Here is a 22,533-nt window from a genome sequence, read left to right on the forward strand (position 1 = left end):
CCTTTCAACTACGGAACAAAATTTATGAGTTGTTCAAAATCGGATTGATCGAGCATGGTGTGGTTTAATTGGCACAGTTAACAGGACTTGGGAACTCTGAATGGCAAGAAGAACATGTGTGACTACCTCGAAGAACCAAAACCATCACCCATTGAAGGAACTAGCTAGGGACAACATATAATAAGAAACAGCCAAATTAGTTTACCAAAAACCATCGATCACCCATGCATGGCGCAGCTTGCTCACTATATAAATGGCACATCGCCTCCTAGATCGCTCTATGAGAAGAAGTGAATCTTCGTGCCAAGCTATATAAGGAAGCCCAGGCCCCAACTACCCAAGCCCTATGAGATAGATGGAGAGAAACAGAAGTTCCCTCAGTACCCTACCCTTCATAAATTCACCACCCAAGACTAGGTGAGAGTCTAGCTAGACATGACTTCGAAACGTCTATTTCCCAATGGTCTTAATTAGTTAATGATCTTGGTGTGGTTTTGTCTAGCCATAACTTTGAATCTCACAAATCACCTTTTTTTTTTTCAGTTTTATGAGAAGTTATTGCATAAAATGATTATTTGTGACAAATTATTTGTAGCAAGTCTATACCCGTGTTATGCGTGAGCTTAGTTTATTATATGATCTTGTGAATTTTAGTTTTCAAGCTTTTTTTTTTTTCAATGAATGTCATTTAGTCTTGAATTACCCAAACCATAAGAATAAAACGTTGGATGAGGTTTAACATAAGCAATTCATGTATTTAGATACCAAGAAAAAAATAAAAAACCCCAAGAGTCCAATATCATAAATTTACCTTCATTTTCCAAGCAACCAAACAACAAAAACATACTAACTTTTGATTTCATGCATTTGATTTTGAGATGATAAGATCCCAAAAACTAAAGTACTTTAGTTTCTTTCCTTATAGTTTCCACTGACCAAACAGAGTACCACCCCTCATACACCAAAAACTCTTTCACTTCAAATTCCCTCTGACCTTTCTAAGATTTTGTACTGCAACAGTCATAGATTTCTTTTCTCTTGCCATGTTACAACAAGTTTGAACCATCCAAACATACCTAACAAGGCTCACATTGACTCAGAACCCCGTGCCCAACAACTTGACAGGGGAAAAATAGAAAAAAAAATAGGAGGGAGAACAAAAATTTGAAGTAGAAACTGAAAATAAGATGTGAAGTGAGAGAGAGAACCCTTCATAGCTGGTAGCTAGTGTCCCAAATTGATGCCTTGATGATCTTGTTGCTAATGCGCGCAGACGTGATATATAGATCACAACAACATTTTAATTGGTTTCCAAGGAATTCATCGACTGTTGCATGTGTTCTTTGATGCATGCATGCATGCCATAGTGAGGCCAACACTTGAATAAAATCCCTTAGTGTTGGACACAGTTTCTGCTACCTATAGTCCAAAGCCATTTTGAGAGTAGTCATGCGCAACCACTGCTTTTGTTATCCACATTAAAGCCACTTTGGTCATTCCAAATTAAAGTTTATAAATTGTCGGTGATTTTAATTGGGATTTCGTTGCTACTCGACCTATCTAGTCATCATGCATATGTTGTAACTTTAATTTTGTCGTATTTGAAAATTAAGTCACGACTAGATGACAGACAGACACTTGACTCAGGCTCAGTACTTTTATTCAAACAAATTACAAACACTATGGATCGAGCAAGAAAGTCATGGCTAGATGACAGTACTAATAGATCACTACAAGATCCAGCATTAACAACACATATCCATGCATGATAATTTATATTATAACTCACAAAGCCAAAGTACTTTAACCCCTAGAGGCTAGAGCTACAAATATGCATGGCAATTATTCATTAATTACTTCGATCTACTAATTAAAAACCATATGCTGCATGCGTGCAATGATCCTCATCTCTGCGGGTAGCACCAGTTAACAAATTTTGGTGCAGAAACAACGGCGACGGAATCCTCGGCATTTGCCACCAGAGAAACCTTCGTTCTTGCACACCAGACCACAGTTGCTGTCGCGCACGCATGTTCCCTGGAACTTGTGGCTCTGTGACTCGCAAACTCTTGCCTCACTTGGCATAATCATCTCTTCTGAAATGAAAGAAAGAAAAAAGAAACCAACCCCAAACAGACATCATTCATATTCAGAATAAACTTAAATGTCCCAACAAATCAAAATAGTGGAGATAGGAAGCTAGAAAGTCTTACGAGAAGCCAAGAAAATGAGCAGCAACAAGAAAAACCCAAGTGATTTCCTCTCCATGATCATCATCTTCTTCTTCTTCTTCTTCGGATCCAACTCTTTATCCCCTCCTGCAAATGCTAATAATTACTCTTCCGAGTGTATACTCGCCCACATATATAGTGGAGTTGAGACCGACACGTACGTCCTACTCTCGTGTCAGCGATCCAGCAAAAGAGTGATCGGACGGCCGGTGCATATATAAATACAAATGCTGATCTGTAAAAGAGTGAGCATCGATACGCGAGCCAAAATGCATGCTTTTAATTCGATGGCATAGTGCTGTCAAGATCGAGGACAGTGCATTTGTACTGTTATTGTCCAACGAGGTATAACATAAGCAATTCATGTATTTTGATACGGAGAAAAAAAAAAAACCCGAAAGAGTCCAATATCATAAATTTACCTTCATTTTCCAAGCACAAACAACAAAATAATACTAACATTTGATTTCATGCATTTGATTTGAAATTATAAGATCCCAAAAAGTACTTTAGTTTTTTTTCCTTATAGTTTCTACTTATTGTTGATGTCGTGTTTCGCAATCCGAACAGTACCACGATAACAAGCTCCACGCCACCTACAACTAAGAGGGAGAAGAGGCTACAGTGACGTCCGGAGTCATTCCGATGCCAAAGTCAATGAATAATTCTCTAGTGATGAGAGAAGCTCAGAAGATTAGAAAGAATAATAAAGGATTTTAAGAGAGTCTTCCCGTAGAAGGGATGATTGCTATTTATATCTGATCCGAGCTCCACTGCTGAGGGAGATCGTGGTGTGTCAAGTCATACCTAAGTCAGACCTGCTACCACTCATTCCCTGCTGCAACAGTGTGTCAATCTACTGCTTAGGCGACCGATGGAGATCGTAGCGTGTCAGCCGTGCTAGTTCAGACCTACTGCCACCTTTCTCATGCCAAGATTGGGTATCAGATCGCGGTTGAGCCGTCCTATTTACTCGAGGGCTATGTTGTTGCGTGTCCGGTCTTTTGACACATGCATTAAATGTGAAGTGCCTTGAATTTGACAAGACCACAATTGGGTATGTACAGTCGTTTACGTATAGTAAGGCGTCCTGCTTGGTGCCATACGGTAGGGCTTGATAGATTGTCGAGTCTTGAGACACTCTCATTGGCGTATCCGAGCTTGGTGCCTAAAGGCCTTCCCGGGTTGGTTTGCGATTACGGGCTTGGCACGTGGTCCTTTGGCTCGGGCTCTCAACATACTGCTGGGTTTCGTCTTTGGGTCTAGGGTTCCGTAACTTGACCTCCTTGGGCCTAAACCCTTCTGGGATGGGCCCCTCCCTCACACGAACCAAACAGAGTACCACCTCATACACCGAAACTCATTCACTTCAAATTCCCTCTAACCTTTCTAAGATTTTGTACTACAACAATCATAGATTTCTTTTTCTCTTGCCATGTTACAACAAGTTTGAACCATCCAAATTCCAAACATACCTCACAAGGCTCACATTGACTCAAAACCCCGTGCCCAACAACTTTACAGGGGAAAAACAGAAGAAAAAAATAGAGGGAGATCAACAAAAATTTGAAATAGATCGAAACTGAAAATAAGATGTGAAGTGAGAGAGAGAACCCTTCATAGCTGGTAGCTACTAGTGTCCCAAATTGATGCCTTGATGATCTTGTTGCTAATGCGCGCCGACGTGATATATAGATCACAACAACATTTTAATTGGTTTCCAAGGAATTCATCGACTGTTGTGTTGTCTGATGCATGCCATAGTGAGGCCAACACTTGAATAAAATGCAAGTTCTAATCATGTGTTGTAGGTTATTCAAAGATTCAAAACTTTGGCTTTTTATATCAATGAAGCGGAAACGATGGAATGAGGAAGCAATATTGCAATGCTTGATCGATGAGTTTTTGATAAATGCATTGTCTACTTCCCACACAACATTGTCAATCTCGTTTGTTTTCACATAAGAGATAAGATGAGTTGAGATTAAAATTAAAAATTGAATAAAATATTATTTGAATATAATTTTTAAATATTACTTTTGTTTTAGAGTTTGAAAAAATTGAATTGTTTATTTTATTTTATGTTAAATTTTAAAAAAATTATAATGATTAAATGATATAAATTTAAGAAAAATTGTGAAAACAAAAGATTTTATGTTTAATTAAGCGTGATTCGAACTTTAACATATATAGGTGTTTTATGTTTTTTCGTTTTGTTCCTATTTTGACTTCTTTTTAACACGTATATGCCTGATTTTAGATGGATATTAGCGTTTGAATAGCATTGCTGATTTATATCGTTAATTTATTTTGATCTTTTTTTTTTTTAATTTTTTTAATATAATTAAGTATTTTAAAAAATAAAAAATATATATATCAATACATTTAAAATTTATTTCTTAATTATTAAATAAAAAAATTTAAAAAAATTAAAATGAAAAATGGTACACTTGAGCGATAGATTTCAGACTGTAAAGTAGTATTTTCGAAACGAGCAAAAGGACCATGCTATAATTACCGCTCTCAGCTACCGCTAAAAACTACAGTTAGTTATAGGATTTTATTTTATTTTTTCATATGTATATATTTTAATACTTTTAAATATTTTAAAAAAGTAAGAAAATTATAATATTATTAAAAAATATTTTTTTAATCACTAAATTAAAAAAATTAAAAAAAATTAAAACGATACAGTAGAGCGGTAAAAACAAAAATGGGAGTCAGAGGGTACGGTAACTTGATTATGGGGCTCCAATGTCCCAGACGACGCCTCGCGCCTTCTCGATGTATCACCTGCGGGCCGGAAATGGTGCAGCTAGTACAACACAGGCACGGGAGGCGGCACGGGGGTGGTTTATTGCAGATCAAATGGAGGGGTAAAAGGCTGGGTTCGAAAATGGCCTTCGGTGTGGATTAAAAATGAGAAGGGAAAAAAAAAAAAAAAAAAACAAAAGATTGCCAGAGGATGGCGACGAGCTCAGTGAAGACGGCTTTTCACTGTTTATACTTTATTTTCACTGTTTTATGTCAGGTATTCTATTCTTTATTGAAAACGTCAGAGATGAAACATAGATCCCCAACATCAGTGTTTGGTTACGCAAAACTTACTTACGTAAAGTTTCAGATGAGATGAACATCTCATTCCGGTATCCAAACCGAGCCTTGAGTCTCTTGCAAACGGTATATTAATAATGGAAAATACTTTAGTAATAATTATATAAAAATAAATTTATAAACCGATATATTTTGATGTGATATATCATATTATAAAATTATTTTTATTATAAAATAGATCTAATAAATTTATAAATTTATATTAATTTATAAATTTATTTTATATAACCTCTTTATAACTGTAATATTCTTGTTAAATCAAAAGGACAGGTTATATATGTATATATATATAAAAGATCAAATCGATTAATTTGCACGTACGGGATGAATGCCAAGTCGTCTGAAATTGGCTTTTATAATATTTTTATAATAAATAAGGTATCACATAAAATAATACTTTTTTAATTACTTGTAGTGAACAGAATTTCTGCTACCGACGGTCCAAAGCCATTTGAGAGTAGTCATGCGCTGCCACTGCTTTTGTTGTCCAAATTAAAGCCACTTTGGTCATTCCAAATTAAAGTTAATAAATTGTCGGTGATTTTAATTGGGATTTCGATGCTACTCGAGCTATGTCGGCATCATGCATGTAACTTTAATTTTGTCGTATTTGAAACTTTATTTGCCTTCTTTTTCATTAATTTCACACTGCCACTCGGGCCACCAACCTCGTTGTTATCGCAGAAACAATTATACATTAGTTATATACTGTTTAGGACTTCTAATAATTTATAATTCGAAAATATATACTTACAGAATATTCTTTGATGCTAATTAGCAAATTAATCATATGCTAGCTATATATATATATATATATATGCTTGATATAAAATTCTCAATTAATTATGCACTCTACAAATCTTGCTATATAATTATGCACTCTATATTAATCATTCATGTGAATAAAGTGTACAGTACTTGTCAAAGGTAATAAGTAAAAAAAATTAAATACATAAACGATCAAAATGAGAAGTGTGCAAAATAAAGCGATATAGTAGCAGGTCTACTTTGGACTGGTCGGGCTGTATTTTTGGTCTTAACAGCCTTCAGTTAAAACTAATACACATAAGCAAGTCTACCAAACCAACATGAAACTTATTACACTAGATTGATTGGAGCCCTATTCACACCCGAAATACTTCAACGGCTTCTATCGTTCAAGCCGCCGCAGGAGTGCACTTTAGCAGCCTTATCATCTCAGCCACTTTCATGGTAATTTTTAATTTGGATTTTTTCCTATGATTCTCGAGTAGGAGATGTGTTCATAGATGCAAAAATCTCCTTATCCATCTCTTTCGCATCAGCTGCAATCTATTATTTTCATAGTATGAAACCAAACTCAAGACCATTAGAATATTAGAGGTCAATGGAATCTGTTCAAAGCCAGGTTCTTACAGTTTGTTGCCGATATTTTAGTTTTCAATTTACTTTCAGTTTTCAGTTTTCAATCCTTTCTTTTTTCCTGCCTATATTTCTGTTTTCAATTTAATTTCATTTTTCAGTTTTCTCCCGATTTTCTTCAAGCCGATATCATGGTGCCGCTTTTGAGACTTTTCGAGTCTTATGCACAAAAAACATTTGTTGAAAGTTTGTCTAGTAGTCAAATGAATTTGGGAATAAAAGGGTAGGCACAAAAAGCATTTGTTGAAAGCAGTAGTACGTAGAGTCTGAAAATAAAAGAATAGGTACTGATAATAATTTACTTGTTTGCATGATAAATTCCTTATCTTTTAGATTAAATTATTATTATCTAGTTTCTTTTTACAACTTTTCATTTCATAACGTAAATATCATGTATATCATTACAAATGTATGGAGCTTGTCATGAAGTTGAGAATGCAGGACTTGAGGCTGAAAGTGTAGAAGAACAATGTAATGTGAAGGGGGAAGATGGAGTGAATTTGGAAGAGAGAGTGAAACTAGTTGCAGTCAACTATGTTTGTTCAAGGGAAGGATACCGACAGGAAAGTCGGAAACAAAAAGAACGAACAATTCCTGAACCTGCTAAGACAAAAATTGGATGTAAAGTTTTGATAAGAAAAAAAAAAGATGGTGAAAAATAGATAGTTAACAAGTTTATACTTGAACATAACCATATTCTCCTTATGCCGAGAAGTACGAGCTTGCTCCGTGGACATATGAGAGTTACTAAAGTCCAAAAAAAACTTATTATGACTTTAAATGTGTCTCATGTGCCGACAAGAAAGATAATGTCGGTGTTAAGTAAATATTCAGGTGAAGATTTTAATATTGGTTGTATTGGCAATGATGTTGAAAATTACTTGAGAAACAAAAGGAGAAAATTATTTGAGGAGGGAGATGCACAAAGGTTATATGCCTACTTTCTTGATCGACAATACAAAAAATCCGATTTTGTGTACTCCATGCAAGTTTAATAGGATGAGTGTATGAAAAGTTATTTTTGGGCAGATACCCGATCTAGAGCTGCATACCAATATTTTTGGAATGTTGTCATATTTGATACCACCTACCTGACCAATATTTATAAGATGTCATTTGTGCCATTTTCTAGAGTTAACCATCATCACCAAACCATAATTTTTTTTTGTGCTTTGTTAATTAATAAAACAGCCGAATCATATATATGATTATTGATAACATGGTAAAAGGCAATGCTTGGGCGTGCTCCTTCAACCATAATTACTGATAATGACAAATTCATGGCTAAGGTCATTGCAGAGGTACTTCCAAATACAACTCACAAGTTGTGCTTGTGACATATTTTACAGAAATTTCTAGAACACTTGTCTTATGTGTATAACAAGTTTTCAGACTTTCAAAAAGATTTTTGTCATTGTATACATGAGACAATTACAACTGATGAGTTTGAGGAGAAATGAAATTCGATATTAGTGAAGTATGGGCTAGGAGAAAATAATTGGCTGCAAAATCTTTACAGTCGACGTGATAAGTGGGTTCTAGCTTACTTGCGTTCAACATTCTGTGCAGGTACGTCAACAACTCAAATGAGTGAAATCATGAACAAGTTTTTCAAGGATTATGTTCGGTCAAGCATTATGGTTAGTGACTTTTGCATCAATATGAGAAAGCTATATATGCACGTTATTTTAAAGAGAAATAGAAGGATGTGCGGATAAAATCTACACGGACGATATTGAAAACATGTCATAAAATTGAAGAGGAGACGACTATGGTTTATACTAGAAAGTCTTTCATGATCTTCTAAGATGAGTTTTTTAATAATCAACGGTACAAATCAACAAAAATTTTCAAAGAGGGTGGAAGGAAAACATATGGAGTCATGGCAAAGAAATACATCTTTATTATGTGGCATTCGAGAGTGGTGAAGAACTGCATGCAACATGTACATGCCACATGTTTGAGTTTATGGGGATTCTCTGTAGGCATATCTTATGTGTCCTTGCCACGAAATTGAAATTAAATAGACTGATGCAGTAGTATGTTCTAGAAAGATGAACTGTTAATGTTAAGAGTCGACCTATTCCAGACATACCACATTTTGAATGGCAAGTCCTAACACAAGATTATCAGCTTTTGAGAAAAAGTAAGTTGATGATGCAATTTTATGACATTGCAGAACTTGAGTCGCAGTCAATAAAAAAAACTGAACAACCTCTCTCTTGCATTAGAGAAGGTTCACAAAGAGTTACTTCTTATGGAAGATCATGTAGATATCGAGGAAACAAATTTACCATGTTGAGAGGTGCCAACCAACGATTCACAGATGTTAAGAAGTTAAGTTATATCGAATTTTTCACAGACGGTCCAGGATCTTCCACGAGTGCCAACAAAAGGACGACTAAAATCTTTGAGAGCAAAAAACCTAAAAAAACTCAAACAACAAAGAAAAGACGTTGTAGCATTTGCAAGAATGAGGGACATGTGAGGAACAATTGTCTTTCAGTGAGATATAATACCTTATTAATATTTGTGTTTTATTTTTTGGTCTTTCATCGAAGAAGTTAATATTTTTTGTGTTTTTTTGTGTTTTATGTAGGGATCTTGGGGTGCGGTCTGACAACATTGAGCTAAATTTGGATTCTTAGTAAAGTTGTTTAAGTGGAGTATAAAATTTTTGTCTTTGTCTCCTTTGTTATGGATAGTTAATTTAAACAAATTCTATTGCAAAGTTAATTTAATCCCTCTTTATTTTGATATGACATGGAAGAACACAGTAAATTGTGAGCTTTGAAGAGTAGAGTGAATTGAAGGTTTGAAGAGTGGATTGAAGCTTTGTTGCTTTCTTTTCATAGTCTTTAACTGAGAGTGGATGTAACTGAGAGTGAATTTATTATTCTATGTAATTCCGAATGTTTTGAAACTATATTTTTATGTGATTATGTCATGTCTTGATCTGGTATTTTTTATGTTTGAAGGTGTCTTTTTATGGTTTGAAGCTTTGCTGTCCAGATTGGTAATCTTTGTATGAAACATCTATTACATAAAAATAAAAAGAACAACATTCACCATTTACATAAAAAGAATAACATTTAACATTTTCATTACATTCTCACATTAGTCACCACATGTCCATTACATTCCCACATCAATCACCACATGTCCATTACATTCACCACCACATGTTCATTACAATAAAAATAAACCATGACAACAACAATATTTTTAAGGTTCTACTATAATTCTTCTCCATTGCTTTAAATTTGACTTGCTCAATCACAACACGTTCATGAAATACCTTCTCGTTCCAAAATAACTTTTTCTTCCCCTTTTACAATCTAAGAACTTAAACCAGGATGAGAACTTGGAAAATATGAAAGAAAGTAAGCACTAAATTTGAGAGCTAGTAGTGCATGTAGCAATAAGAAAATGGGTTTAGAAACAAGACTTCTTACTTAGAGATACCTCATGAAACTAAGGTAATCTTGTTTACATGATGCAGATTTGCATGCAGTTTGCTCCGACAGGTATGCAGGTGTGGGCATTAGTGGGGTCGAAGGTATGCAGGTTGGTAGAGGCATTCTTGTTTTCTATATTTGGTCTAGGTTACCGAAAGAGGGGTAGGGGCATTCAAGATGAGCTATATTTGGTCTCATATTTGACTTGACTGTAGTAGACAGAGACAGGAACATTGAGCATAAACAAATAATATGAAAGGGAATGGGGGCACTAGGTCTAAGAGATAGCAAATGTAGCATTAAAACAATGAAATAAAGTTACTTATCAGGGAAAAAAACATACAATGAAACAAGGTCTGAAGCACTAAATAATTAAGTAGCAGCTACAAGAAGCTAGACTTTTATGAGCCAAAAATGGAAAAAATTGGTTTTCCCTTCAACCTAAGGGAAAAAATTGTAAAGTCATGGACTTTGGGTAAAAAAAACACACAAGCAGAAATGGAATATATGTGCTATTCCAGAAAGCTCCATTCTTAAACTTTTAGTTCCATTCCATGCCTAAATTACCTAAGTTTGTGAGGCTTGTGTCTTGCTTATTATTTTTCAATATCACCACTTTTATTGTCTATCTCATGCCAATATTGCTAGTTGACTGTTAATGATGATTTCTACCTAGAAAATGGGGACCATTTATGTTATTTATGTGACAACACCGCCAATTCAGTTTGTGGCTCATTTGAGCTTTTCTTCAAACATATGTCGTGCCTTTCTTTTAATTCAACAACTAATACAGTTTGTGACTCATTTGTGCTTTCCTAAATACAAACATTCAACCCAAAATAGTTCTAACAGAATCCAACCGTTAATACAAGAGAGTTCTAACAAATCTAACCATTAATACATGCAAGAGAGTTATAATTCGCAGCCACAAATTCGAGATTACCCAACGAAATTGCATAGCTTAAGGAGTGGTCTTCAATGGTGTGATTCTGAGACTGTGCCATCGATATGCACTGGCTTACGATTCCGAGAGTTTTGCATCTAGTTTTGTCGAGAGCTGGTGGCTGAGAGGGGTAGCTCGGGTGAACGACGAGATTTCTTTTTTCTTTTCTTTTTTTTTTTATTCCGATAGGTGGCTAAAGGTGGGAGAGGTTGCGAGTGGGCGAGAGGCTACTGCAATTTTGTCCGGTGCTTGCCGAGAGGTGACCAATGATAGGTGAAGGGGTTGCGGATGGGCAAGGGTACTATGACTGATGCAAGGGGAAGCAAAGGAGAGAGGGGGAACGAAGGGGGACTGAGCTGAGGGTGGGCGAGGCTATTTTGTTCTGTGTTTGCCAAGAGGTGGCCGGTGGTGGGCGAGGGGGCTGTGGGGGCGAAGATACTGTAGCTGAATGTCGAAGGGGGAGTGAAGGAGAGTGATGGGGATTCATGAGATTGGAATTTTGCTGGAGTGCGGTCACAACATAGTTGCCATACGTACGTGACATGTTTCTATTGAAAGGCTATTATTTTGGGGTGAACAGTCAGACCCTTTATAAGATTGTATCATATGGTAGCGTTATTGTTACGTAATTAGGTTGAAAAACCATAAAATGAAAGGCAAATACGTACACACTTCTCTCGTTTAGTTAACATATATATAAAATTGCAAACACCATTAATTAACAGGAAATTAAGTCACGAATAGATGACAGACACCTTGACTCAGATTCAGTACTTTTATTCAAACAAATTACAAACACTATGGATGGAGCAAGAAAGTCATGACTAGATGACAGTAGTACTAATTGATCACTTCAAGATCCATGCAGCATTAACAACATGTGCAGGCATCATGATTTATACATAACTCACAAAGCCAAAGTACTTTAACCCTAGAGCTATAAAATATGCATGGCAATTATTCATTACTTCAATCTACTAAAACCCATATGCTGCATGCGTGCAATGATCCTCATCTCTGGTGGCACCAATTAACAAATTTTGGTGCAGAAACAACGGCGACGGAATCCTCGGCATTTGCCACCAGAGAAACCTTCGTTCTTGCACACCAGACCACAGTTGTTGTCGCGAACGCATGGTCCCTGGAACTTGTGGCTCTGTGACTCGCAAACTCTTGCCTCACTTGGCATAATCATCTCTTCTGTAATGAAAAAAATAATAAATAAAACAAAAACCCAAACAGACATCATTCGTATTCAGAATAAACTTAAATGTCAACAAATCAAAATAGTGGAGATAGGAAGCTAGAAAGTCTTACGAGAATCCAAGAAAATGAGCAGTAACATGAAAAACCCAAGTGATTTCCTCTCCATCATCATCTTCTTCTTCTTTCTTCTTATTATTAGTCTCCAACTCTTTATACCTCCTCCAAATGCTAATAATAACTCTGCCAAGTGTATACTCGCCCACATATATATTGGAGTCGAGACCGACACGTACGTACTACTCTCGTGTCATCTATGTGGGTTTAGTATTTCCCAAATACAAATGCTGATCTGTGAAAGAGTGAGCGATATCGATACACGAGCCAAAAAGCATGCTTGTAATTCGATGGCATAGTGCTGTCAAGATCGAGGACAGTGCATTTGTAAAGTTATTGTACGTCGGCAGATCTTGAATTACATTAATTCAGATGAGAAATGATAGAGTTTTTATTTATTTATTTATTTTTAAGTAAGTAAATTTCTATTTTATCCATTTTATTTATTCCTTTATTTTGATATATTATATATTTTATTTTATTTTACTTAATAGTTAAAGAATTAATTATTAGTATATTGAATTTTTTTATATTTTTTGAAAATATTTTAAAATGATAAAAAAATATGAATAAAAAAATTAAAAAAAATAAAAACAGAATTTTGAACTAACAATCAAAATGAACGGTGCTACTCAGGCGGCATAATAGGACCGTTCTAATTATAATTTAAAGTAATGAAAAAAAATAGATTTTAAGACCAATTTTTTTTATCACCATCCATTCCATACAAAAAGGGTGTCGTTGTGAAAGGCGGTAGTTAGCAGTTCATAAAATCATACGAACTATGGAACCACGCCTTCGCTGGAAGCGGCGAAAGTTTTGGGTGCACTACAGTTTGTTGTCTTGATATGTTTTTTAGAGAAATTCGTAGTCTCCTTTTCAAGATCATCGGTTAGAAAAAGCGATTACATAGTCGAAAGCACGATATCAGATGGACTGATCTCTGGCTAGTCATCTATCTTCTCACGCATATGTGGTGGAAGATCTCGGTGTGGAGAATCTGCTGGTACGATACGTGTAATCGGTGGAGGCGTCATGGCACGGCGGTGCGTGAAGACCACGCACAGAAACAAGCTACGTGTGAGGGCCATGCGCAGAGCTTTTTGGCTCGATTCAACTCCGTTCCAATAAATTGACAGTTGTAGAATGGCGTGGTGGTACGCATGTCGACTGATGGCAACTGAAGTGCAATAGATCTTATCAAAACCAAATCGGTGAAAGGAGAAAAAAACACAATCATAAAAATATATACACAATACAGAAAAGGCAGTCAAAGAGCTTGAATTTTCTAAAGAGAATGAGACAGTTTCTCTCCTTAAAAAGGAGAAGTGATAGAAATAATTGAGTTATTATGTAATAACTTGTCTATGGTTATGTAATAAAATAATATTATTTGAAATTTTATTTTGATTTTAATTTTTAATTTGATGGATTTAAATTTAATAAAAAATATTATTATATTTAAAATTATTTATAAATTATGAATAAGTTATAATCCTCACTACTTAATTCAGAATCTGTTTCGCATTCCTGCCTGCCTACCTATATTATGCCAGAGCAGTGATAGGTTCATTTTGTTTCAAATACGTGTTTAATTTCTATACGTTATCACTTTTTGATCTAACTAAAGATTCTGAACGATCTCTCCATCGATCAATACTCCAAAACAGCAAATCATCACAGCTTGTAAAAGAACAAATCATTTAATTACGTGGCCCCTTCTGTTATGTTTGTTGAAAAGCTACGTCCCTCTTTATGAGCGTTGATGAGTTGCTTTCATATATTATAATTATTTTAACGGATTATATACAAATAAATTTATAAATTGAGATTTTATCATATTATAAAATTATTTTTAATATAAAATAAATTTAACACATTACGCGTGAAATCACCTCATTTTATAAATTTCTTTTTATGTCTCTACTTAAAAAAGAAAAAGAAAAAAAACATATAGACGAAGAGGTTGGAGTTTTAAGCATTTGAAAATTTAATAAAGATGAAATACATATATATATATATGTATAAGCTGCGATCTGATCCGGTAATTAGTAAAAAAAAACTACTTCTTATTATTTATTTATTATTATTTTTAATTTAATTTTTTTTATTTTATTTAACGGTTAGTGACTATTAATAAAATTATATATATTTTTAATTTTTTTAATGATTAAATATGTTAAAAAAATAGTTTAAAAAAATGATAAAACAAAATAAAAAATTTTAAATATAATATAAATAGTAATGGAGTACTGAACCGGTTGCAAGGTATCACTACCTATAGTCTAACATGATATCAAGTATGAGAGGTGGTGTGAACTGGAGAGGCTAAAGTAGCCATCATTGCAATTGAAAAGTGGAAAGAAACAGAGAAAAATGAAAGGAAAGTGACAAATCGAAGGAAAAAAAAAAAAAAACAACTCACACAGATACCTATGCATCTTATCTTCAAGCAGGCCCACTCCACTTTTTTTTTTTTTTCTCAGCTGCAGGCCCACTCCATTTATTCATTCACACTGAAATCCCACCTTTGTCGGTTTGGTTAAATTAGAAAGTCATTGTCATCATTCACCATTTATACTCATAACTCAGACACAATAAAAAGTAATTACAAAATGACTAAGCTATGCCTGAAATTATTAGTAGGTCTCCATTTATCTCCTGATAAAATTGTAATTCTTTTTAAGAAAATACTTTAGTCATAAAAAAATTACACAAAATAAACTCATAAACTGATGTAATTTGATATGATATGTTAGATTGTAAAGTTATTTTTATTATAAAGTAGATTTAAAAGACTCCGTAAAACTACATCAATTTGTGAGTTTACTTTGTATAATTTCTTTATGTCTGTAACACTTCTCTTATTTTTAATACTAAAAAACTCTGGGCTTTAGTAGTATATAAAGCAGTATTTTAGTATTCAAGACAAGTTCTAATTGTTATTTATATCCTAGATCATCTTCACCACTTTTAATTTAATAGAGAAACATGATGGTTCGTGGCCATTTTGGAACATGCAACGTGACATTCGAATACACAGTATCCCTTATGAACACATGATCATTTTCGGGATTCCGTTTAGATGTTAAGAAGATCTCAAATCGTCTACGAACAGTAATAAAATAGTTTATAAATAGTAATAAATATTTTATAAATAATAGTAAATAGTCAGAAAATATCTGAGAATATTTATATTTCTGAACAAGGCCTTGCTCTACTCTTAGTAGTCAAATTCTACTGACCTCTGTTTTCCACAAATTAAAATGATCATAACCCAAGGGCCCAACTCTCTTGCTCTGGTCCCTACTTGAATGGGCAGTAGGCCTTACTCATGCACTCTCATCGGATGACACAGCTCCATTGGGCTCGATCCATTGCCACTCATTGGACATGTTTTTTGGTACGTCAACGATCAAATTCCATCCTATGTGCAAAAATAAATGCATACGCTTACCACATTTACACTATACTTGCTATAAAGTCTAGAGGTTGATCTTCTGACTAGAGTCATGAAAGTCATTTTTAGAGCCTAATTTCACTTGGTAAACATTTGTAAGTGAGTCTTAGCACCCATACAATCCCGGCACAACTCGTTCAAAATATGAAAATAATGTGAGACTTAACACGTTTTATAAGTCAGAAGAGCAATTATATATGCAGCCACAACATTTGTACAACTCTTTTATAGTTTTGAGGAAAATTATGTAAAATTAAATTATCCAAATCAAGAAAACTTTAGCATTTTTTTAGGATGTGGCACTATCACATTGGTTACTAAAATAATTATAAGTATATTATCATTATTCAATTCCAAATATAACAGTTGTTTAAGTTTCATATTAGAGAACTGTTATAATCATAAAGAGATTACACAAAATAAACTTATAAATTGACGTGATCTGATGAAATTTAGGCTTTATAAGAGTGCAGTTATGGCTATCATTTCCTCGGATTTTGACAAATTTTTAAATCCGATATGGGATAGATGAAGGGTGAAGGGATTCCTTTCGGAGTATGATTGGGTCCAAAGCAACTGACAGGAAAGGGGGGCCTGTGTTCAGGCATGCATGTACAGCCCACTTTCTCAAAGATTTGAAGAATCTTGCCAACTTTACATGGCTATCGAGGAGAGGAATGAAAGGTGGCCGGGCCCCATGTTTGAATGCTTGTTTGAAGTTTTATGGAGAGAAACTCCACTATATTGATGCAGTAATGGCATAGAAAAAAGTTTTGAGCAGTAGCCAAAATTCTCAGGCCGGCACCAAATGGGGGCAAGACAGAACTATGAAGTTGTACTTTGCCCTTTGGACCACCGCACAAAATAATGATGATGCCAACTGAAGGCACACACCTGCTTGCTTGCTGCCCGCCGCAGCCCCTGCATTGCACCTCTTTCCACTCCCGACCACATTATAAGCCCGGGTGCATGCTTTTGCTGCTCACTTTCACTTTGCCAGATCGGAGAATGATCTTTTGTCATCTCATTTGACATAAACAAATCAAGAAACGGGAAAAAAAGAAGATGTTGGACAAGGCAGGACCATTCAGGGTACTAGTTTAAACTATATACACGTTTCACTTTGGATACCTCTTTCCCATTTGCTAATAGTTATCGTACTACCCTGTGTTGGCTTTGGAGGAAATGCTTTTTATAATATGTCGGCAATCTTGATAGAGGATGAGATGAAAACCTATAGAATATTCACATTCTTTAACAAAGTAAAGAAGGGAAACAACCATGCACTTTTGACTTTCATAAAGTAAAGTGATAGTCTAAATGATGACCATCCACTGCTTTTGCAAGATAAAGAAATCGCCTCTGTTCATGCCTAAAAAGGATCAAAACACGGGGGAGAAAGGAAAATAATTTGTTTGGAGCATAATTAAATGATTATAGAATTCAAAGTAAAGTGGGTTTAAGGATGAAAATCAGTGCTGAAAAGAGAAAAAAATAGTAGTTCCAGATGTCGCCAAATACCTTGTTTTGGCATGTGCACCCATGACTTGCACAGTTCAGGAAGCCGGAAGAAGCAGCCCCGGAGATACTTGAGACGCATGCTAAAGTTTTAAGTTGGTCTTAGAAACTAAAGGTGATGATCCAAAAAATGACCGTTTCTTAAAGAATATCTAAATGTTAAAGCAGCCACTGAAACTTTCAAAAGCACTCTTCATAGAGATGTAAACATGATTGTTTAGTGATTATAAGTTTACAGTAATCTTGAAAGAGGTGTATCGGTATAGTCCCAAAACTGGCCTCGAAGGAAGTAAGTGGCTTTATCCAAATGGAAGAAAGCATAGATTACACTATAAGAAGAAGACGACATTATAAGAAAGGTACCTCGTAAATCTTAAATAGGCTTTCAGAAAGAGTAAGATTGCATTTGAACAGAATCTACGGCTTTTCTACATTACATCAGTTCAACTTTCTGTAGTTAAAAGTAGTCAAGATAGTTACAATTTACAGCTGTATACCATAGAAATGAATAAGAACACAGCCCCCCCGCCCCCAAAAAAAGAAAGACCACTGAAGGCCAGCTTAAGGATTGACTCGGTTTAGACCTAAACTGGGATTGGTCAAACTCAATGTAGAGGGGAGCAGTTTTGGTAATCCTGGTTCTTATGGGAGTGGAGGAACATTCTAGAGATTTTGATGGGAGGTTTTTGGCTGCATTTAACTCCCATTATGGGTTTGGCCCTAACAACATGGCAGAAATGGGTGCTATCTCGAATGGTCTGAAATCATGCCGTAAGCTTCGTTTCCATGAAGTTGAACTTGAATCAGATTCCAAGCTGGTAGTCAATTAGTTGTCTGGAAAGGGTCATTTTCATTGGTCTTGGTTTGATTTTTTAACTGATTTTTTAATTGCTTTTAAGTCATGCATGCACAGTTGAAACATATGTTAGAGAAACCAAGAAAATTGCTGATGGTTAGCAAAGTTAGGTGCAAGGAGCAAGTCTCAGGAATTTATGTTCTTTGGAGATCCTCCAAGAGAGAATAAGGGTTGTGGATAGGTCTGGCTTACCTACACTGAGATGTTAATTATTGGTCTTTTGTGTTGTATGGTGATTTGTTTTGTGTTTGAAAGAAGTTTTTCTGTGGTCTTACTCCCACCCAAATGTAAGTGTTTTACTAAAAAAATTGGATGACCAAAAAAAGGCCAGCCTAAGAAAAGAAGAACATATATATATATATTAATTACTCCTTATACATTGTATTTGCAAGAAAAATATCGGTTAGGTTTAAACAGTGAGTTGAGATGAGTTGAAATGAAAGTTAAAAGTTGAATAAAATAATATTGGAATATTATTTTTTAATATTATTATTGTTTTAGAATTTGAAAAAGTTGAATTGTTTATTATATTTTATGTGAAGATTTTGAAAAGTTGTAATGATGAGATGAGATGGGTTGAGAATGTTTCTCAATCCAAACTAAGCGTTAATCGCAAGAGAAATATTTTAGCCACAAATGAATTACACAAAGTAAAGCCACAAACTGACATGGCTTGATGCAGTGCATCAGATTGTAAAGTTACTTTATTATAAAATAGATCTAATGGATCACGTAAAGCCACGTCAATTTGTGAGTTTACTTTTATGTAGTCTATTTATTTATATAGTAATTCTCTAATCGCAGTGAGGAAAAACAAAGGTAAGGGAATCACATAATTTACATTGAAAAAAACAGGGAGCAGTTCTTATGGCAGTTGTAACAGAGCTTCATTGCTGTCCCTACACATTCTGTATATAGCCCCAAAGAAACATCAATGCTTGCATTGAATTTTGTTCTCCAAATCAATTAAGATTTCTCAGACCAACAACACTTCAAAAAATTTAATTAATCAAATACTCATAATAAAGAAACACAAACTGTATAATTCCACATTAAGGTAAACAAAAACAAAAGAAAAGAAACACGAACCACTTTCAACAAATATATTTGCTTTCCCTATCTATAATCAACGAACCCCATTCTTCAAGCTCTGATGACGATGATAAAATTGGATGAAGGATTTTAAGCAGAACAATCGAGTTATTTTCTAACAATCAGTTCATTCAATCAGAAGAAGGCTTGGTCTTCAAGCGGTAAAGGAGCTTTTTCTTCTTAGAGGTAGGATTGTCAATGGTCAGTACCACCTTGCCAGGCTCACCAATCTTGAAGCTATTGCAAACGACTGGTTCTTCAGATGAGGAAACCTTTCTAGTCTTCTGTATGATCACAGTGTAACTTTCTTCAGCGCTTGGCACAAATTCTGCACCGTACCTCACCTCCCATCCCACTACTCTGACCTCCCAAGAGAGAAGGCAGGACTGCATATCAATAATTCCCCATATTAGGCCTTTGTTCAATACTCTTCAAAAGAAAGACCCAAAATTTATATTGGCTTAGAGGGATAAGGAAGGGGAAAACAAATGGTATCATTTAACATGAGCACTTTGATCACAGCTTAAACTTCATTGAAGCTTCTACATATTATTAGCTAAATAATATATATGCTCTGATCAACTGAAGAAAGTGCAGCAGCTGCATAATCTATGTGCTCTTCAGCATTCTGTTACTTTCTGTGAAAAACCATCCGTGCAGAACAACTTTTCTAAACATTATTGTTTCTTCAAACCCCATAAAGTAGTTGGCATCACCATAAGCAAACATCTAGAGAGGGTTTAACTCGTTATATGCTACTGACTTTGTTATGCAGTAAAAATTGTACTATTTCAATTGGTGGTTACATGCTAATCTATAAATGTATTTTAAGGAGAATTATCAATGCGTAGTCAGCTTGTCCCTAGTTAAATGGTACCGGTACAGAAAAAAGCAATCATGCAACAGTATATAATGTCACTAGAGTCAGAGAATCCAAGGATGGATTCCCTGTTTTCAACAGCACAAGATACTACAAAAGTTTACCCAACAAAATTCATTCTAGCTACTATAAAAAGAAAAAGACCCTGACCAAGAACAGAATAATTCACCTCAGTAACCGGAAATTCCACTGTGTGCTTTGCTGCTGGTCTAATGGTAATCTCATTAACGGCATCAGTTGTGCCAAATTCACCATCTTTGCTTAATCCTCCGTATTTGATTGGTACCTGTTCTGGAGCTATGTACCTGCATTTTACAAGCCAGTTTAGACTCAAAGACAACCTAAATAATTTAGACATACATCCCAAGCCACGAGCGTGGAGGGGTTAGATGAAAATTTTGGCACTCACCTCGAAAGGGTCCTCACAGACTTGGAAGGGCCAGCAAAAACAAACTTGCTTTTGGTCCTCTGTGTCAGGAATGGGCTTATCATTCTGTTGACTGCCAGGTACCACCAAGGGACATTGATAAACACCTAACACAACATCCAAAACGAAAATTATAACACTCCAAATAACATTGAAGAACCTGCATGTAATTGAAGAGGGCAATAGAGCATAACATACCTGTTTGGCAACAAATTCAGGATAATTATCTTGGAGAAGTTGGAGGGCCTGTTTGGTTGCATGTCTAAGCTCCCACTTCCCAGGCCCAGGAGAATTCTTCAAATCATTGACCTGAACAATAGTGCAAATACCGCCTGGGGTGAAATCCAACTTCCGGATGCTCCTTTCCAGGAATTGAATTCTCCACCTCAAGAATTTCTGCCTCTTCTCTTCATCGGAAAATGTTTTCTGGTAGAGCTCCTTGCTTTGGAATTCCCCATAGACATTGTAGCACACGGGGTGTCCTTCCTTATCAAAGCCGTGCATGAACACCACCTTTTCTAAATCACTGCCCAGGTCTTCTTCAAGCAACTTATCGATCCCAAAGTCTTTCCTCCAGCGTACGGTGTTCTTGATCATAGAGAACGCATCTTTCACCTTGAAATCTCTCGCTCGGAGAAATTTCAAGAGAATGACATCGCTCCTCTCATCGGCCAGTAGTGGTACACCCCAGATGGAGACCTCCTCCTGAGACAGAGGGGCTTTGGTATCTTTTTCTTCCGGTTCCGGAGGTGGAGCAGCGTTCTGACCTTCCACATCTTTTGTTGGAGGTGTAGGAGGCTGCTCCTGTGGTACTGAAGAAGAGACCGCCACAATGGTTTCTTCTATGGCTTCCACAGTCTTTGCACCATCATCATCTACAGAATCCGCAGCCACCTTCTCTTTAATAACTTTTGTAACCACCACTGTTTCTGTTAGTTGTTCCGCGACTGTTGCTTCATTTTCTGGTTCTGCCTTCTTTTCTGCTCCATCCTTGGTTTCTTCTAAAGTTTCTGATTCTGGCTTTGTGGGTTCTTCCGGTGCCATTGGAGGAACATCAGCAGTCACTTCGGATGGCTTTTCTTCAGCGGGTTTCTCGTCCTCTCTTTCCTCTACAGCGGCTGGCTTTTCTTCTTCTTTGGGTGGTGATGGCGAAGTTAGAGATGAAGCCAGAGTAGTGAATTCATGCTTGTTGAGCGCGTCTTGGATGAGCTGCTTAAGCTCTTCGAGTGCCTTTTTCTCGGTCTCAGGAAGATCAGCAACTCTGGTGCTCTCTTCCTCGAAAGAAACCGATTGTGGGATCTTCTCAACATTGTCAGCCGGCTTTGTGGACATGTCATTCTCTACGGCAGGCTCTTCTTCGACAGTCCTAGGCTTCACGGACTCCTCAGTCTCTCGTACATGCGTTGACTGAGGCTCCTTCTCCACCTTTGTGCTGGCTTTCTCAGCCTGTGGAACATCAGTGACCACCACCTCTTCTTCTCGTGTCAATGTCTCTTGGCCTTGATTTTGAACAGATTCCTCAGCCATGCCAAATGATTCTTTAGTTCCAACTCGAAAAACACAAAACTGCTTTAGAACTTGACAGGGATGAGAAAGAGCTAGCACGTTCTCAAACTGTAAATATGATCATATACAGAATAAGAGAAGTTGATCAGAGAGAGAGAGAGAGAGAGAGAGAGAGAGGGGTTGTGGGAAAGGGTTGTGGGAAGGAAGAGAGTTTTTAAAGAGTGATTAGGCGTCGTGGGCGTTGGGCTTTGTGGGGTAGTGGCGGTCTGTGGGGGTGGGGATAGTACCAGACTGTCAAAAGGGTTCAAATATATTAAGCCAGCTATG

The 22,533-nt window shown here is 36.0% G+C and overlaps 3 protein-coding genes across 4 annotated transcripts; all 3 read right to left on the reverse strand.

Annotated features, from left to right (window-relative positions):
• Positions 1–1,638: 1,638 nt before the first annotated feature.
• On the reverse strand, positions 1,639–10,101 carry LOC121252470 (defensin-like protein 1). Of its 2 annotated transcripts, XM_041152137.1 has the most exons (3): positions 10,045–10,101; positions 2,214–2,292; positions 1,639–2,096 (listed from the first exon to the last, which is right to left on the reverse strand). In XM_041152137.1, the coding sequence occupies exons 2-3, from the start codon at positions 2,275–2,277 to the stop codon at positions 1,927–1,929; spliced, it is 234 nt and encodes a 77-aa protein (XP_041008071.1). In that variant the 5' UTR covers positions 2,278–2,292; positions 10,045–10,101; the 3' UTR covers positions 1,639–1,926. The 2 variants fall into 2 exon arrangements, with proteins under 2 accessions (XP_041008071.1, XP_041008070.1); XM_041152136.1 differs by lacking the exon at positions 10,045–10,101 and having other exon boundaries at positions 2,214–2,373.
• Positions 10,102–11,847: 1,746 nt separating this feature from the next.
• LOC121252469 (defensin-like protein) lies at positions 11,848–12,643 on the reverse strand. Its single transcript, XM_041152134.1, has 2 exons — positions 12,465–12,643; positions 11,848–12,347 (listed from the first exon to the last, which is right to left on the reverse strand). Exons 1-2 carry the CDS (start codon positions 12,616–12,618, stop codon positions 12,178–12,180), a joined length of 324 nt encoding a protein of 107 aa, XP_041008068.1. The 5' UTR covers positions 12,619–12,643; the 3' UTR covers positions 11,848–12,177.
• Positions 12,644–19,301: 6,658 nt separating this feature from the next.
• LOC121252464 (patellin-3-like) lies at positions 19,302–22,455 on the reverse strand. Its single transcript, XM_041152128.1, has 4 exons — positions 20,899–22,455; positions 20,683–20,807; positions 20,443–20,578; positions 19,302–19,779 (listed from the first exon to the last, which is right to left on the reverse strand). Exons 1-4 carry the CDS (start codon positions 22,225–22,227, stop codon positions 19,525–19,527), a joined length of 1,845 nt encoding a protein of 614 aa, XP_041008062.1. The 5' UTR covers positions 22,228–22,455; the 3' UTR covers positions 19,302–19,524.
• Between the last annotated feature and the right edge of the window lie 78 nt (positions 22,456–22,533).

This window comes from Juglans microcarpa x Juglans regia, chromosome 2S (assembly GCF_004785595.1).
Source record: "Juglans microcarpa x Juglans regia isolate MS1-56 chromosome 2S, Jm3101_v1.0, whole genome shotgun sequence".
In the NCBI taxonomy this organism is placed as follows: domain Eukaryota; kingdom Viridiplantae; phylum Streptophyta; class Magnoliopsida; order Fagales; family Juglandaceae; genus Juglans; species Juglans microcarpa x Juglans regia.

Bases quoted from the DNA above. Each gene is read 5' to 3' on its own strand.
- LOC121252464 (XM_041152128.1), bottom strand. From the start codon at position 22,227: ATGGCTGAGGAATCTGTTCAAAATCAAGGCCAAGAGACATTGACACGA. The intron at 20,808-20,898 runs GTATGTTATGCT...ATGTTGTGTTAG, and splicing joins CTGAATTTGTTGCCAAACAG to GTGTTTATCAATGTCCCTTG. The intron at 19,780-20,442 runs GTGAATTATTCT...ATTGATATGCAG, and splicing joins TGGAATTTCCGGTTACTGAG to TCCTGCCTTCTCTCTTGGGA.
- LOC121252469 (XM_041152134.1), bottom strand. From the start codon at position 12,618: ATGTGGGCGAGTATACACTTGGCAGAGTTATTATTAGCATTTGGAGGA. The intron at 12,348-12,464 runs GTAAGACTTTCT...TTTTCATTACAG, and splicing joins GCTCATTTTCTTGGATTCTC to AAGAGATGATTATGCCAAGT.
- LOC121252470 (XM_041152137.1), bottom strand. From the start codon at position 2,277: ATGATGATCATGGAGAGGAAATCACTTGGGTTTTTCTTGTTGCTGCTC. The intron at 2,097-2,213 runs GTAAGACTTTCT...CTTTCATTTCAG, and splicing joins GCTCATTTTCTTGGCTTCTC to AAGAGATGATTATGCCAAGT.